Here is an 18,750-nt window from a genome sequence, read left to right as displayed (position 1 = left end):
CATGGTTAAAAACAATCATTATGTTTGGGGAACAAAAGAAGAATAAGGAGATTATTGGCTTCCCATCTGGGAGGCTCCCCTAAAGCCTGGGAACTTAAACTTAATTTCACCTTATGATCAAAATGGACCCAGATATGGGTTCCAGATGATGGAGTGGCCTTAAGTCAAATCACAGATTGGTTGGTTCCTCTCACAAGCTTTGTACTACCATTGCCCTGGCTTATCCTGTGGGCAGGACAACCGATGGCAGGTAGATGAAGGGGTTTGTGGCCTTTCTCTTTTGGTAGTGTACATAGTACCGTACCAAAGTCTCGGGAACACAGGGGTGAATGCTTTATGTAGACACCAGTTTGACTTTTTCATGCTCAATGAGTTGTGTAGGTGTAGTCTTCAGCAAATGGGCAACCTATAGTCTTGTCAACAGCCTGGGTTATTTAGGGTTACCACATTTGGGTATTTAGGTATATTTAGGTATCGAATTTGGTCAACAACTCAGGATGTAACCCAACTTCAGTACAGCAAACTTCATTTGGTATGAAGAGCTGGCCAACTGGGGCTCTGACTCCCTCATTTTTGGTGATTTTATGTAGACTGCCTTCTTATATGTATGTATTTTAGGAAGCTTCTACTGTATTAGGTTACCATTCTATCCCTTAAGTGGCCCTAAATTTTAACTGTCTCCTCTCCCTCATATTTCCTACCTCACTGCTCTCCTCTCCTCCTTCCCACCTGCTCCTCCCATTCCAGCCACCCCCAATCAATCCATAACTATTGTTTTTTAATTTTATTTTTTTCTTATCAGTTGCATTTTATTAACTCTGTATCCCAGCCATGTCCCGCTCCCTCATTCCCTCCCAATCCCACCCTCCCTCCCTCATCTCCACCGTGCCCCTTTCCAAGTCCACTGATAGGGGGGACCTCCTCCCCATTCATCTGATCCTGTTTTATCAGGTATCTTCAGGAGGGCTGCAAAGCCCTCCTCTGTGGCCTAACAGGACTGCTCCTCCCTTCGGGGGTGGGGAGACCAAAGAGCCAGTCATTGAGTTCCTGTTAGAAATAGTCCTTGTTCCCCTCACTTTGGGAAACCAATTGGTTACTGAGCTACCACAGGCTACATCTGAGTGGAGGTTCTAGGTTATATCCATACATGGTCCTTGGTTGAATGTCAGTCTCAGAAAAGACCCTGTGTCCAGAAATATTTGGTCCTGTGGAGCTCCTATCCTTTCCCCATCATACTAACTCCCCTTCTTTCATATGATTCCCTGTACTCTGCCAAAGGTTTGGTCATGAGTCTTTGTATCTGCTTTGAAAACACTGCTAGTTAGAGTCTTTCAGATGCGCTCAGGAGACTACTGTCATATGTTCAATGCACATCCCATCTGTCTTTCTAAACGAGGATTGATCATCTAACCCCGTGTCTGCTCTCTTGATTATCTTTTTTAGGTGTATAGATTTCATTATGTTTATCATATCTTAGAGGTCTATGTAAGTGAGTATATACCATGTTTGTCTTTCTCCTTCTAGGATATTTCACTCAGAATGATCTTTTCTAGATCCCACCATTTGCCTGCAAATTTCATGATTTCCTCCTTTTTGATTGCTGAGTAGTATTCCATTGTGTAAGAATACCACAATTTCTGTACCCATTCCTCCATTGATGGACATCTGGGTTGTTTCCAGGTTCTGACTATTACAAGTAAAGCTGCTATAAACATGGTTGAGCAAGTATCCCTTTTGTGTGCTTGAGGAAGCACTATTCTTAATTGTCTTAGAAAGCGCCAGATAGATTTCCAAAGTGGTTGTACCAGTTTACATTCCCACCAGCAGTGGAGGAGGGTTCCCCTTTCTCCACAACCTCTCCAGCATGCGTTGTCACTTAAATTTTTCATCTTGGCCATTCTGATGGGTGTAAGGTGAAATCTCAGGGTCGTTTTGATTTGCATTTCCCTGATGGCTAATGAGGTTGAGCATTTCTTTAAGTGTTTCTCTGCCATTCGATATTCCTCTGTCAAGAATTCTCTGTTTAGCTCTGTTCCCCATTTTTTAATTGGATTACTTGGTTTGCTGCTTTTCAGCTTCTTTAGTTCTTTGTATATACTGGATATTAGTCCTTTGTCAGATAAAGGGTTATCTTTCCCAATCTGTAGGCAGTCGTTTTGCATAACTATTGTTTTATTTCCCTTTTCTAACAAGACCTATCTGTACCCCTTAGTCCCTTACTATATACCTAAGCACTGTGCTTCTATGGATTATTGCTTATTTTATATATATATGTTATTTTATATATATATATTTTATATATATAACATATATATACACACACATATATATATATGACACCATTTTTGTCTTTCTGGGTCTGGGATACCTCATTCAATATTTTTCTAGTTTCATTCATTTACCTATGAATTTCATGATTTCATTTTTTGGAATAGCTGAGTAGTACTCTGTTGTATAATGTACCACCTTTTCTTTATCCAGTCTTCTGCTGAGGGATATCTAAACTGTTTCCAATTTCTGGCTATAATGAATAGAGCATCAATAAACATGGTTAAGTGTCTTTGTGGTAGGGAGAAGCAGGTAGAGAGTGGTATAGCTGGATCTTGAGGTAGATTGATTCCCAATATTTTGAGGAATCATCATATTGATTTCCATGGTGGCTATACAACATTGTACCATCAATGAGGAGTGTTCCGTTGACTCTACATCCTTACCAACATGAGCTGTCACTTGTTTTATTGATCTTAGCCATTTTAATGGGTTTAAGATAAAATCACAAAGTAGTTTTGATTTTCATTTTCCTGATGGCTAAAGATGTTGAACATTTCAAGTGTTTCTCAGTCATTTGGACAAAGTGGTAGCCTACAGAATGACAAAAGAGTTTTACCAACTGCACATTTGGTAGAGGGCTAACATCCAAGTATATAAAGAACTCAAAACAAACCTGATATCAAGAAAACAAACCAGTTCAATGGTAGGTTACAAACTTAAAAGAGAATTCTCAAAAGAGGATATTTGGTGTTCAGTATGCTTCTTATACCTTGACAGGTATCCCTTTATTTAAATTAAAAATATTTTTTCTTCAATGATTTTGTTGAAAATATTTTCTGTGCCTTTGTCCTGCATTTCTTCTCCTTCCTCTATTCCTATTATTCTTAGATTTAGTCTTATCATATGTCCTATACTTCCTGGATGTTTTATGCCAGGAGTTTTTTTAGGTTTAACATTTTCTTTGACTGAGCTATATACTTCTTCTATTGTGTCCTCAGTGTCTGAGACTCTCTCTTTTATCTCTTGCATTCTGTTGGTGGGGCTTCCCTCTGAGGTTCCGGTTTGCGTTTCTAGATTTTTCATTTCCAGCTTTTAGTTTTGTTTATTGATTCTCTCCAGGACCCACCACCTCAACAGTAGTAAACTGACTACCATTTAACAACTAGTCATACACTGAATAAGAAGAAATGAAGTCTCTCTTTTGATATTTAACTCAAAAACTACTTCATTGCTTAAGTCAAACCTTCTGTTTGGATTGCTGAAAATAGCATCATTACTTGTTGATGCAAGGTTAGAAGCTATACCAATTTAGAGACAAAAAGCAGAGTACTTCTTAGCTGTTAGCACCCTGTTTGACTTGAGATTACAAAGCTAGATATGAGAGGCTAAAGGGATGGATCAGTGGGTAAAGTGCTAACTTGCAGGCATTGAGACCTGAGTTCATAGCTCCCACATAAAAGCCAGGTGTGCAGGCTTGCATCTGTAGCCCCAGCATTGGTGGGGCAGAGACAGATCTTGAGGACTTGCTGGAGAAATAACAAATTCTAGGTCCAGTGAGACACTCTGTCTCAAAATTAATGTGGAAGCCTAGATACATGCCTCAAAGGGTGAGAGACCTTGTTGTTCTTCCAGAGGAACTAAGTTTGGTTCTTAGTACCCATATTGCACACTCAAAACTCCAGCTCCAGGAGACCCACCACCTTCTTCTGATCTCTGCAGATAATTGCATTCATATGCACACATCCAATCACAAGCACATACACAGAAAAAAATGAAAACTCTTCTAAATAAGGTAGAGAATAATAAAAGAAAATATCCAGTGTGGATGTCTGACCTACATATGCATAGGGATGGGCAAGAGTACCCACACCCACATACACCACACCTATTGAAAAAAAAGGAGTAAATGTGCAAATTAAAACTATCTTCTAGGCAAACAGGATAGACATCGGAAGTAGGAGAAGACAAGGAACAGGACAGGGACCTTCCACAGGGGGCCTCTGAAAGACTCTACCCATCAGGGTATCAAAGGAGGTACTGAGACTCATAGCCAAACTTTGGGCAGAGTGTAGGAAACCTTATAGAAGAAGAGGGAGACAGAAAGCCTTGGAAGGCACAGGAACTCCATAAGGAGACCAACAGAGCCAAAAAAACCTGGGCCCAGGGGGCCTGCAGAGATGGATACTCCAACTAAGGACCATGCATGAAGAGCACCTAGACCCCCTGCTCAGTTTCCAAGTAGGTTCCCTAGTAAGAGGAGCAGGGCTGTCTCTGACATGAACTTAGTGACCAGCTCTTTAATCACCTCTCCCTGGAGGGGTGCAGCCTTGCCAGGCCACAGAGGCAGACAATGCAGCCAGTCCTGATGAGACCTGATATGCTAGGGTCTGGTAGAAGGGGAGGAGGTCCTCCCCTATCAGTGGATTAGGAAAGGGGCACAGGGGAAGAAATTGGAGGAGAAGGAGGGGGCTACAGCTGGGATACAAAGTAAATAAATTGTAATAAATAAATAAATAAAATCACCTTCTAGATAATAAAATCATAAATCTTTTTGTTATATAGCATTGAATCATTTTGCTGCACTTAACACAAAAGAAAATTCTTAATTCTCTACCAGAAGAAAACCAACAGCTAACAAAAATTATATTCATTATAAATATTAAGTAATCTAAAGGATGGCATTACGGCACTGCACAATAAAGAAATATATCATGACAAGACATAGGCAGGTGCTAGTCAACTTTCAGGCAGACTGTCAGCAATACATTCACACTCACCCATCGTGTCTACTCCTTTCCTTCCAGCACGACCAACCATCTGCTTATAAGTGAGGATATCTAAGGGCTGGCCAGCAAACACTGGAGTGCGAATGATCACTCGACGTGCAGGAAGATTCACTCCAGAAGAAAGTGTGGATGTTGCTGCCAAGACCCGAATAAGACCTTGCCGGAAGGCTCCTTCAATGATATCCCTCTCCTCAAAAGTCAGACCTAAATAAAATGCAGGTTCCAAAACATTACCACAGAACTAATACACTTGATCAATTATAACGGATGTGAGAGTCGGCTACCATCTGTTAAAGATCTTTTACATGACAGCTAAGACTGTAAACCAAAACATCATTATTACCTATTTAAGAGTATAATCTGCCATCTCGAGATGAGTTTTAGCTAAGTCAGCAAAATTACCTATGTTTTAGGTGGAATTGGTAGTTTCTGCTAAAACTACTACATACCCTGACTTTGTTAAATAAAAGCAGCAGCAGGAAAATTGAGCAGGACTGTGTTCCCATAACGTTTTATTTATAAGAACATACAGCAGGTTGAATTAAACAGCATACTGATTAACAACCCTTGTGAGGTTTTTTTTGTGTAGATATGTATTTGTACATATACATTTTTAAATTTATATTAAAATGTTATCGGTATTTATCATTAAAACCATATGTGTACATTATATATGTATATAAGCTGAATAAAACTGAAAGGATTAAATGTCCCATCTTAGAAAACATTCTTATGATTGCCATCTCAACACATAAGATCACGGATCAAGAACTTCACTCAGTGATTGTCATAAATTTTAAGGAAACAACATAAACATAGGTAAAATTTTTAGACGACACTTTCCCAGTGGTTTGGAAAATAAACCAAATCCATTATCTAGTATATTCATTACAATTTAGATAAGTAATCTTAAAAGTTTTTGTTTTACTCTGGTCTGACTAATCTATTGCTTCTTAAAATGTAATCTACAAGTATTAAGTGTGATTAACAAGAAGTAAATTCACATAAATACAAAAGTGAAGAAATTATAGAAGTCTGGTGATTTTTAAATTGTTTAGATTCATTTTATTATTTTATGTGTTTCTGTGTAAACCTACATGAATATATATGTGTATAGGAAATCATAGAGACCAAAAGTGTGTTGCGGCATGGTCTGGTGTTTTGTAATTAAGTGCTTGTCCCCGGGATCTCTACTGTTCCATGAGTAAACGCTCACGTACACCAAGTGATGCTGTGTAACCTTGCTCCACATAGTTCCTGATTGGCCAATAAAATGCCTATTCCTGGACCGGGCAGAAAAGAGGTAGGCACAGCTAAGGTTGGAGGGCTTGGAGAACAGGAGGATCACAGGAGATAAGGGAGAAGGGACAGGACAGGAAGGAGGAAGAAGAAAGCAAAGTCGCCATGAGTTAGCATAAATAAGAAGTATGTGGCTGGGAGGAGCTTGCTCTGAGGATGAGGAGCTGGAAAGAAGCAGCCCAGATGGAAAATATGTGCAAGTGTTTTTTTTAAAAATTTTGGATGGGAAGGAGTCCAGATAGGAATGATTAAAGCAAGTGGCTTGAGCTGGGAGATAACAAAGTATCTGCCCTTCCCCGGGGTTCTAAGGCTATTAAAAAGCCAATGGATGTTTGTGTCTTTTATTGTTATGATAGCAGATTAAATAATAACTGCCATAATAATGACATGAATTAATAGTAAATATTAATAATTTCTACAATAGCAGTGGGCATCAGATCCCCTGAGCTGGAATTATAGGCCGTTCGCCATATGAGTCCTGGGAACTGAACCTGGAAAGAGAACAAGTGCCCTTACAGAGTCAAGTCTGTAGCCCATGATGAGCACAACAAATACGAGATCACCAACAAGGACTACCTGCATGATGAAATGCTACTCCCCACGGCACGGTGCTTTTCAACACAGAGTCTAGTCCTGAAGGCGAACGTTTCAATTGATCCATCACTTCCAGAAGGCTTTTTTGCTCTAGAATCACTGGTGGACATTCAGATGAATTTACTAATCCTGTCAAACACACACAAAAATAAATAAACAAACAAACATATCACCAACTACACAAGTCTCTTTGCCTCCTTGGCTGTTACTTACCAAGTAATGACAGAAATAAAGATCAGGTTCAGCAACTGCCACATATTAGTATCATCTGTGGGTCTTTTAAAGCCACTGACCCAGGACACTATGATGTAACGGAGAGGAGATGTGACTTGGACCTCAAGAATTTGGAAATGTTCATAGGTAGTTCTAATAATGTATCCCAAAGTTAGGAGGCTCTGCTTTAGGGAGACATGATGTTCAAAGGGAATGATCAAAGGAGCTTTCAGGACGAAGGGCAGATTATCACTTGTTATGGCTTGAGTATAAAATGCTCCCTGCAGACTCACGTTTTAACTCCTGGACCCCAGATGGTGGCAGTTTTAGGAAGTTATGGAGCTTTAGCAGGTGAGGCTTGGCTCATAGCACTGAGCCACTGGAGTTATACCTTTCAGAGTAAAATCCACCTGTGGCTCTAGCCCTTGCCATCTGCTTCCTGTCTGCTCCCATGATGTATGAGCCCAACTCACTTGCTTCTGCTTCCCTGAACTCCCCCACTTTTTCCCACCCTCATGGACTTGTATCCTGTGAAACCATGAGCCAAAATAAACCTTTCCTTTCTTAAGTTCCTTCTGTCACAGTGACATAAAGTAGCTAACAATTAAATCCTAAACATCAAAATCCTTGCTCAAGATGTGTCCCATCAGCCAGCCTAGAATCCTAGTTCTCACTGAAAATTACTCGGGCTCCTTTGTCTCTAATCTAATAGTCACCTTCCAGTGTTGCCTTTTAGTGTTACTTCTCCCCTGGTAAGATTTTAAACACAGCAGCCCTACCTTCTCAGAGAATTTCCCAGACTTTTAATTATAAACAGTTTACCAGACTTTGAATGGAGAAGCATTAGAAAAACAAAAGCAGCTTTGTCAAGAATACCTAGCTGACACACAGTGGCAGCGACAGAACAGAGATGTGCTTTTTCACTGTCATCACTGCAAACTAGAGTAAGGATGAAGATGTCATTCCAACCTGTCACTTACCCTCAGGTTGATGGTGCAGATTATAAAACTCTCGGGCAATGATATCCGCTACCTTCTCACACCATTTTTTTGATGGACAAAAGAGTAATACTGAATGGCTATCACGAACGGTCTCATAACATAAACTAACAATGTGGTCTTCATCTCCCTGAAAAAAGAAAGAGAAATAGCTACATCACTCATACCCTCAAAACATTTCACACTGGGTTAAAATTATACATTTTGTTTCATAAGAAAGGTTTTTCTACTCAAAGACATAATAAAAATCATTTACAATAAAAATAAACTTTATTAATGCTGATGAGTAAAAAAATGTTTATGCGTTCAAGTCATGTTTATTAAGCTCTAACCTCAGGTAAATTAAACAAAGCGCCAATTGGTAAGGGGTCTTTTTACAGTCTCACTGAGAAACACAGTGAGGGAGTAAACCACCACATGATGTGCTGAAGGAAAAAGATTTGCAATGTTTAGTCTCATATTTGATACAGATATCCTAAAGGAGAGGTTTGCCTGAGCAAACAAGTGAGCTCAGATGTGAAGGCAGAGGACATTATCTTAACGGAAAGCATATGTTCCCAACACAGCAAATGCCCTGTGGATGCTTCTCCATGCTGGGAGAATGTGAACAGGGATATGAGGGAATAGCTTTCATTTATCAAGTACTTTTCAAGTGCTACACACACACACACACACACACACACACACACACACACAATCATACTGAATTCTTACCAAAACCAAGTATAATACCCTATTGTAAAGACAAAGATAGAAGGTTCAAAAGCTTTTATGACTAAACTAATAATGCCTCAGCCATTTTGTATACCTCTCTTCATTGTCAGAGGAAAGTCTATCTGACTCTTAAAATAATAATCTTTAGGGCTGGAGAGATGGCTCAGTGGTTAGAAGCACTGGCTGCTCTTCCAGATGGCCAGGTTCAATTCCCAGCACCTACATGACAGCTTACAACTGTCTGTAGTTCCAATTCCAGGAGATCTGGCACCTTTACAGACATGCATGCAAGTGACACACCAATTCATATAAAATAAAAATAAATGAATCTTTTTAAAAAGCAATAATCTTCTCATTCAATATACTTACTATATAGTAGATCTACATTCAACAAATGTCAATGTTCCCCATGAGTGTTTAATATAAACTAAACCATAGGAAAATCTTCTCATTGAGTAGAAAAAAATCTATTTTAAGTGTTTATATTATAGATCAGGAAATAATGGTCATTTGAATTGAAAGCACACTACATTCTCTTTCTCACTATCCTTATTAACTGCTTAAGGTAAAACTGATTAGGTTAATACTAATTCTAACAGATACATAATATACATTCAGCTACTATGCAAGCTGTAATTATACAATTAAAAGCTGTTAACAGCTTGGTAGGAAACACGAAGGCACTGACAGTAGAGATGTAACAGCAATGCTTTACCTTCACTTGGAGCAGGGGTTGAAATTCTCTTACAAGCTTCATTGAAGAATCATATATGGAATTACCTATTTTTATGGACTCCAAAAGCGGTACAGGGCGAAAGTCAGTATGGTAAAGTTCAGCATTCAACCAGGAAGCCACAAGCTGCAAATTAGGAAGCGTGGCACTCATGCCAACAATCTGCACAGCATTAGACAGAGAACTGGTTGAATCTGCCTGGCTGGAAAAACAAATGAAAATCACATGAAGAAATATGCAGAAAGTAACACATAGTACTGCTGATAATATTCTTGGTCATGGCCTTTGGTACACAAATGCAGACATTTCTTTACAGTATAGATCTGGGAATAAAATTACTAGATCACAGATCACCGGCCAGATAGTCAACTTTAATGAATGATAAGATGTTTTCCAGGGAGACTGTACCAAAGTAGCAGTCCCACAATCTGTGTGTTCTACTGCTCCACTATCTTGTCACCATCTGACAACTGTAAGTTAATCATTTTAGTAATAAACATTATGAAGAGACTATAGCAATACTTAATTGAAGAAGTAATGTCTCTGATGATCAATGATGTTTTGTGCCATTTCATACGTGCAGACCATCTGGACCCTCTCTTGCAAATGCCTATTTAAGCCTCTCACTGATGCACTGCGTTGTTTCTCTTAGTCAATCGTAGCATTTTTATACATTTGACATAAAGTTAGTCCAAAGTGTATTATTTAATTTCTCAACATGTAAACATTTTCTAGTTGTGTTTTCCTTGTACCTAGTAGGGATAGCACAGTATACAGAATACCAAGCCATCAAACAATAAAGATCTTTTCAAAATCAGGAAATCAGTCATTTCAAGTACTTACCACGATGCTGCTTTCCGAGTAAGATAGCAAATCTTAGTCAGCAAAAGTTCCAGAAGATACCCTCGGTGAGAGTCCCCCAGCATGTGTAATTCATCCACAACCACCATTCCTAGGAGGATTTTGCACATTGACCTTTTACAAAACTGTACAGCTCTAAGAACAGTAAGGCAAAGCAGCCCATGTCTAACAGCAAATGGCTGTCATAAGATCCTGAAGGCGATCCACCATAAAGGAAAAGCCAGATTCTGCATAGTTGCCAAGTCTTGTCCAAGAGGCCTTAAGGAGCTTAAACAAACTGTCACCATATACTCTAATTACAAAAAGTCAGCGATTAGCTTACTCAGGGCTAACAAACCCACTAAAGCCCATATCTTAGTTTTCATTCTATTGCTGTGATAAATGCCATGACCAAAAGCAACTTGGGGAGGAAAGGGTTTATTTGGATTATACTTCCTCATCACAGTCCATCATTGTAGGAGGCCAAGCAGGAACCCAAGGCAGGAACCAAGAAGCGGGAACTGGAGCAGAGGCCACAGAGGAGTGTTTGCTTTCTTATACATCCCAGGAATACCTGCTTAGGGATGGCACTGCCCTCACTGAGCTGGATCCTTCCACATCAATTTTCAGTCAAGAAAATGCCTGATAATTGATGCTAATTATTGGATGCCAATATAATAGCAGCATTTCCCAGCTAAGTGTAGGTGTCTGTCAAGTTGACAAAACCATCCAGCACACTTGGGGAAAACTACCTGTTACCTCAGACATTTGTCTAAATTGGTAGTTTTGTAGAAATAAATAGATAATAACTACCCATCTCAGTTTTTCAGTGTTAGTGACTTTAGCTAGTAGGAAATACACCCTAATTATGTTTAAAAGTTACTCACAGCATTCAGGAAGCTGAGGCAGAATTGCTGTGAGTTCAAGGTCAGCCAGGGGTACAGAGTGAACTACTCCCTCTACCCAAAAAAAGGTATTTGAAAAAAGAACAGAACTGGGCGGTGAAGAAAAAGATGGTTTTACCAGATTTTTAAAGATATGACAGCTAGTGTCACGCTGAACATATGATCATAATGCCCTTCTGTAATGCTTGAAGAATTAAGCCAATGTAAGCTCCAAAATCATTAAAAATTGATTATGGACCAACTCTTTCTTTAGTTTTCTATTTTCACTTTTATAATAGAAAAACTATACACATATATGTTAATTGTACAACATAATGGGTTTCACTAAATACTTTCATCTATTCATGAACTGTACTTGTGATGGCTATTCTTGGTCATCAATTTGACTACAACCGAAAATGGAAGGTACTCGTGTGAGGGATTTTTGCTTAATTTCAAGTAGGACATCCTGATGTTTCAAGTAGAAAGACCGGCCTTTAATCCTGACCCTGAGGTAGAAAGACACACCCTTAATCCGGGCCATACCTTCTGCTGGAAGCCTGTGTAAAGACAAGAAGAAGGAAGCTTCGTTCCTGGCCTGCCTGCCCTTGCCATGCTAGCAAGTCCATTCCTTCACTGGCAGTAATTAGAGCCTACTTTGGGATTCCAGCCTCATAGACAGAACAACTACTGGATTCTTGTTCATAAGCTGTCATTATTGGATTAACTGGACTGCAGCCTTTAAGTCATTCTAATAAATCCCCTTTCTAGGTATTGAGATTCATTCTATAAATTCTGTTACTCTAGAAAACCCTAATGCAGTAATTAACACATTTACCCCCTCATTACCCTGTTACTCCATACTGCCTCATACTGATCCCCTTATTTTTCCCAAACAGTCTTTTTTTTTTAATTTAATATTTGTTTTAATCTAAATTTTAAGTATCAGGAAAAAAAAAAACAGATTTGTTTTGAGTCAAACTTTGGTAAAAATAATGATTACAATTCTAAGCATTTGCCTAAATCATGATTTTGCTTGTGGCTTCATTTCATATTCTTTACCCATTCATTGACTGTTCAGTTCATTCACCCATTTACTGGTTGGATTATTTACTCTTTTGTTGTTGAATTTTTGAGTACTATGCATATTCTGGGTTTTAATCTCTGACTACATATATAATTGGTGTAGAAGGTGGGTCCAACCAAGCACATTTCTTTCTCTTCCTGGCAAAGTTAACACAGGAGAGTAGCAATGAGGAATGACAGAGCCTCAAGAATATCCTGTCTTTTATAAAGTTCAAAAATGCAAGAAGGGACTAGTGAGGTGGTTCAATGGGTAAAGGGACTTACTGTCAAGCGTGATAACCTGAGTTTAATCTCCAGAACACACATCCGGAAGGAGAGTCAGCTCCCACAAGCTGTCTCTGACCAACCCATGCGTGCCATGCCACACACACACTCACACCCACGAAAATTAAATAAATAATTGTGAAAATCAATTTTAACACAAGATAGCAAAACCATTAAAAGAAAGACATAGAACAGACACTTTTTAAACATGAAGTTCCTGAATCACCTCAGCCAGTTCTTGCCTCCAAAACCAGATGTCAGAAAATAAACAGTATAGGTCATGGAGGAAACACGGTTTCACTTCATTCCACTGAAAACAGCAAACATGAAATACTTGTTTAATGTTATAACTTGCTTACCTAACAGATCCATCTTATTCTCCTCAATGAGGCGATTGACCAGCCCATTGGCTCTTTCAATAGTGCAAACAGCAATGTCCAAGGAGGAGAAACGTCCAGCTGGTGAGGTGCTGCCCATATAGCCATCTACTTTAATTCCTACTTCCTGAAACAGACTCTAAAGTAAAAAGAAATAACACAAATGGAAACTTACGATTTGAAGAGTTACAGTTAGGTTCTATCCCAGAACGCAGACAAAAGTATTTAAAGACGGTTGCTTCTGGTGAAGACTTTTATAATCACATACCAAAAAAACATAGAATCATATACTAAAAACTGTTTAGATTTAACAAAGCTTAGCACAGATATTTCCATTAAAAAGAGTAAAATGTCACTTAATAAATGGTTTAGTAATCTAAGTTCTAACAGCCATTACAGAAATTAAAACTGGAAAACATTGAAGTTCTACGTGTCTAATCTAACAGCAGAAAGTAGTTAATTTTAACACTAGTATGGCATTTTAAGGAACAAATTATACTTTACAAGGAAAATACTCTTATCCTACTAAAGATTAGTTTTTTCATATGATGGAAGTAAAACTTTCAAAGGTTAAATTCAGTGGGGTTGATATTAACTTTTTGGCTTAACTTTTAACTAACATACCTTCTCAATAAAAGGAATCCTTCATCGTTTTGTTACTCTGAGTCTAAGTTGAGAGGAGGTTACTGAGTAGGACCAGCTTTGTTGGCTATTTGGCCTCTGAAATAACCGTTAAAAAGATTTGTAAAACCACAGAACTTTAGAGATGGTCATTTAGTCAATTCCTTCTGAGAGTTTAAGTTTGTTGAGTTATAGCACTATGAGTGATCAGCCTCAGTTTACAGATAAAAACCACAAGGCCCTGCAGATTGTGTGCCTGAGACACGAGACGAAAATCCAGATTTCTGACTAGTATGTACAATGATATCTATTCAAACAGCACACTACTTCAGTAAAGAATTCAGTCTTTATTTTTTCTAGTTGATGAACACTGTATTTGTGAAAATGCCTCAAAAACTGTGGAAAATTGCATTAGCAGAAACTATGACTCATTTAACAAGACAGAAGGTCTGACCCCAGACTCAGTGTACCCCCTTAAGCGCAAAAGAATCTTCCCTTCAGTCCCTAAGTTTTCTCAGTGGTCCTCAGTTACAGAGGGATAGGCTTCCTTAACATGTTTATTTCCATACTTCAATCTATTAACCCAACTATTCAGTTTAAATGCTCATTTTTCATTAGCAGTTGCATGCTACTCTTTACTTCCTATGAAAAGTTTATCATTTTTATACAGTATTCCCCAAGCTGCCAGGTTGATGTGATCTCTTTCTGCTTTATGCAATAACAATATTTAAATTCCCTCTTTTGGATGTGTCTGTTTTGTTAGTAGTACTGAGCTATAATTTCCTCAAGCCTCTTTTCACTCTTTGACACATGGTTTCACAAACTAGCCCAGGCAATCCTCCCACCTCAGAATCTCAAGTAGATCTGATCCCATGCCTGTGCTGCCATGCCCAGCTGTCCCACTTAAATATTAGGACTTTTAATCGTCAGCTTTTAGAGCTACATACATGTGATTGAAAAACAAACAAACAAAAAAAACCCTTCATTTTCCATTTCATTTTCTACCTCCTTCAAATGAGTAAAGCCATTTACTCATTGTGCTACCAATGATAAACCTTTCACTATTTCAAACAACCAAAACCATTACCTGGAGGTAGTATTTCTTCTCTTTAGCCACAGACACAAAGGGCAGAATAAACAAAGCTTTCTTCTGCATTTCCAAAACCCGCTTCAACATAAGTAACTCTGCAACAAGAGTCTTCCCAGCGCTTGTAGGAGCTAAAATGTGATTATTCCACAAAATTATAAAGAAAAGTAGCATTTACTACAGTGCATCAATAACTGTTGTAAGCCAAACCCAGTATTGCAAGTGTGGGACTAAAACCTTAAACAGAGGGTTTTTAAGTTCTTTGTTTGTTTGTTTGTTTGTTTGTTTTCTGAGACAGGGTTTCTCTGTGTAGCCCTGGATGTCCTCGAACTCACAGAGATACGCCTGCCTCTGTCTCCTGAGTGCTAGGATCAAACCACCATCTGGTTGGTTTTTAAGTCTTTTTTTTTTTTTTATTTAATTCAATTTACATCTTAGTCATAGGCCCCTCCCTCCTCTCCTCCCTTCATCATCCGCTTAGAATAGGGGAACTCCCCTGCCAAGATATCCCAGCTCATCTATTCACATGAGGACTGAGTTTGTCTTCCTCCCCTGTGGCCTTGGTTTTTAAGTCTTTATATCATAAATTAATAATGGACATTACTGAGAACCTCACTAATTCTGTTTCTTTAAGAACTTGACTGAATGGGTTTTTAAAACCCCTCTATGAACACCTTTAAGGTAAGACAGATGCTAGGACAGAAATTGGGAGGAGCTGTAAGCATCAGAAACATCATGTGAAAAGTCCTGGAGCAGAGCCGAGGATGTTCTGATAACAGCAAGCAAATTCATGAGCCTGGAGTACAAAAAAAGAAAGCGATTTAAGAACAAAATATGTAAATAAAACCATCAGTGGTTGGGTTGGGCCTGGGCCTGGAGAGACAGCATAGCTAAGAGAGTGTACTGTTCTTAGAGAGGACATAAGTTCAATTTCTAGCACCCAACCAGAGTTTGAATTTCAGCATCCATATTAGACAGCTCACACGGTCTGTAACTCCTGCTCAAAGAGATCCGACATCCTCTCTGGTCTGGTCTCTGTACAAATTACAGTGCCACACCCATACACAAATATATATATTTCCTACATAATCAAAGATAAAGGTGTTTAAATGCTAGCAAAGAAGAGTGCTATAATCCTACCATCTAAGGATTTTTTTTGTGTGGGGGGAGTCTATTCTGAATGCAATGCAATATGACTAACATGTTCTTAAAAAACAAAGTGAAAAGGGACATTTATAGTGATTACTTTGGCTGTGGAAGCAGGGCAAGGTTAGAGAAAACAAAACGTAAGTGAGTTACAAGGGTCTTGCCAGAGCTAGAAGGAAGACAGTGAGCTACACCAGGTAATGGATCCAGGAACAGAAAGTCTACAGACTCAACATATATTTAAGGTAAAAATGTCTTTGACGATTGTGTGAGTTGCTGACCAAAATTATACGTGACTTAAGAAACTGAAATGACTAGCCCATTCCTCCACTGCAACCAAAGACACTGCTGTGTGCCAAACCAATCCAAGCTTTTATGCTTAACCCTCAGCACTCCAAGTCAGTCAGCCTCCCACTCTTCCACTCACCCTCCAAGCTGCAAATTCACACAGCCAGGAAATGATACAGTTCTCAAACCCAGTCAGTCTGAACTTATGTGTACTTAGTGAATATCCTAGTTTTGTATAGTCTTAATTAAAAAATCTGAATGACTCAAAACTTCAGAGAAAACTGACACAAAGGAATTGTATCTTATATTTGATCTGTAAGTCACTGCAGTAGTCACAGAGTTAAAATTCTACATATCAAAGTTGCCCTTGAAAACACATGTAAAAGCTGGGCATGGTGGTACACCTTTAATCCTTGAACTCAGGGAGGCAGAAGGCAGGTGGATCTCTGTGAGTTCAAGGCCAGCCTGGTCTACAAAGTGAGTCCAGGACAGCCAAGGCCACACAGAGAAACCCTGGGGGTGGGGAGATGAAAACCCATGTAAATCTTATAAAGTATAATACATATTATTTTGTACACACAATCCTGCACAAACAAGCAACTGAGATCAAATGAGGAAAGAGCAGGCTGGCATCCCCATTACAAACTCACTCTGAGACATATGTTCATTAAGCAAGTGGAATTTTTACTATATAAATTACAAATGTCCTTCTTTCCCCTTCTCTACCACATAATGGAACTTCCGTGATTTCAGTATGCAAATGATGACACTCCACATATTTCACCAGTTATGAGGCATTTGCTTGTCCACCTATGTAAAAGATGTGACCACCCCAACAGAGAACCATTCACCCTAATAACTTTAGTGAAAGGGGTTTGCATAAGTTTGAATACCTGAATAAACTAGATTCTTTCCTTCCAGGACTTGTCCAAGCAAAAGACACTCTGCCTGCCATTCGAACATCTTTTTTACGCCAAAACTCTGGTATTTCTCCAGAACTGCTTCGGGGAGCCCCCAGTTTGCTAGTAGCAGCCGGTCTATCTGGTCATCAGAAACTCTTTGCTTGCATGTCCCTTTCAGGAAAACGAAAATAATTTAATTACCTCCAACATACAGTAGTTTAGCCCTCTACTACATGTTTGAAAAGAAACTGAAAACACACCGTGACCTCAAGACACTTAATAAGAAACTGATCCTGCACAGAAAGATACCAGCAAATTATTATTTACTAGATATAATTTTGAAAACTCCTAAGAGCCACAAAGGAAAAATTGTGCTATACACACTGAATACAGAGTCTGGAACGATGAGGTGGAAGGAAGGCGTTCCATGAGTGTTAGGCAAGCATTAAAGCGGTGAAAGAGGTTTCCGTTTATGTTTTAGCATTGAAATGTTGCATAACCAAAGGCAAAGAATTATGAGATGCGCCGGTGCGAGGCTGTAATCCCAGCACTTGGGGAGCAGAATCAGGATCAACGGTTCGAGACCCCAGGCCAGCCTGACCTAGATAGAGCAAGCCCTTGTCTCCAAGAGCAAAAAGGAATTGGGCTAACGGTCTGAGGAAACACTACAGATCCCTTCCAACTTTGCTCTGCAATCCAAACCGCCTGCATCCTACGCTACACCCGGCAGTGTGGTACTTAAACAATACGAAGTTGTACTGGACATTATTCGCAGCAAGCCCGCGACCTGGTTGACGGGAGCTGTCCAACCTAGAAATTGCTTCTGTGAAGCTTTAAAGGCCGAAAAATAAAAGAAGAAGAAGAATGGCGATATCTACACAGGCAGAGACGGGCTAAAACACCATCAGCCGAGCATGCCGGCAGCCAGGAGGGAGGCCGCCCCCGGTGCCGGAGTACCAGCTCCGGTGGTGGACAGCATGGCCCTGCGGCCCTCAGGTCGTCCCAGGAGCGGTCTTGGTGTCCATGCCCCTGGGGCCATCAGGGCCCAGCTCAGCCCGGGTGGTACAGCCTATGCCCCTGCCGCCCCAGGCCCAGTCGGCCCCGCTGTACCTTCCCCTGCGGCCCTCGGGCCGCGCCCCAGCCCCGGAGGTGGACTCAGGACCGGCCTGGACGGGAGCTGGGGGCTAACACAGCCACCACCGTCTCCCGAGAACCAGTCGGAGCCGGACGATGAACGCCGCCGTTTCCCGTTCCGGCGCGGAAGACTCATTGCAGACAAGCTCCTCTCGGCTGCTCAGGGCACGATACAGTCCCAGGGGCCTCCGACGCGGGAGAATCCCAGCCCGGTGACAGCTACGGCCACCATCTTCCCGCCGCCGGCTTCAAACCCAGGCCTCCAGGTCCGCCCCGGAACCATGGAGTTCTCATGGCTAGGGTGACCCGGCTACCATAGAGTCGTGAAGGAAGGAACAGCCCGCGCTGAAGTCTGGCTTCCGGCCTCCGCCGGCGGCTAGGGAATGAAAACGGGATTGACACGTTAAAGGAGAGCAACTCCGGACTCTGCATTCGTGGATTGTCCTAAAAACATTCCTCTTGTTTTTAATCCACTTCTGGTTTGAGTCAGGAAGGCTGTGCTGGCAACAAAGT

General features: G+C 40.2%; 1 protein-coding gene across 1 annotated transcript in view; it reads right to left on the bottom strand.

Moving 5' to 3' along the window:
* The window catches only part of Polq (DNA polymerase theta), a 67,601-nt gene extending 49,105 nt beyond the window's left edge, over positions 1–18,496 (bottom strand). The window contains exons 1-9 of the mRNA XM_021661753.2: positions 18,214–18,496; positions 17,095–17,274; positions 14,768–14,898; positions 13,042–13,198; positions 10,452–10,560; positions 9,591–9,810; positions 8,144–8,291; positions 6,933–7,079; positions 5,049–5,261 (exon numbers count right to left, since the gene is read on the bottom strand). Of these exons, the coding sequence (XP_021517428.2) occupies positions 5,049–5,261; positions 6,933–7,079; positions 8,144–8,291; positions 9,591–9,810; positions 10,452–10,560; positions 13,042–13,198; positions 14,768–14,898; positions 17,095–17,274; positions 18,214–18,373 (1,465 nt within the window). The 5' untranslated portion in view covers positions 18,374–18,496. The remainder of the gene's footprint in view (positions 1–5,048; positions 5,262–6,932; positions 7,080–8,143; positions 8,292–9,590; positions 9,811–10,451; positions 10,561–13,041; positions 13,199–14,767; positions 14,899–17,094; positions 17,275–18,213) is intronic.
* Between the last annotated feature and the right edge of the window lie 254 nt (positions 18,497–18,750).

The sequence above is a fragment of the Meriones unguiculatus genome, chromosome 17 (assembly GCF_030254825.1).
Source record: "Meriones unguiculatus strain TT.TT164.6M chromosome 17, Bangor_MerUng_6.1, whole genome shotgun sequence".
Classification (NCBI taxonomy): domain Eukaryota; kingdom Metazoa; phylum Chordata; class Mammalia; order Rodentia; family Muridae; genus Meriones; species Meriones unguiculatus.
This window is presented reverse-complemented; position numbering and strand designations above follow the sequence as displayed.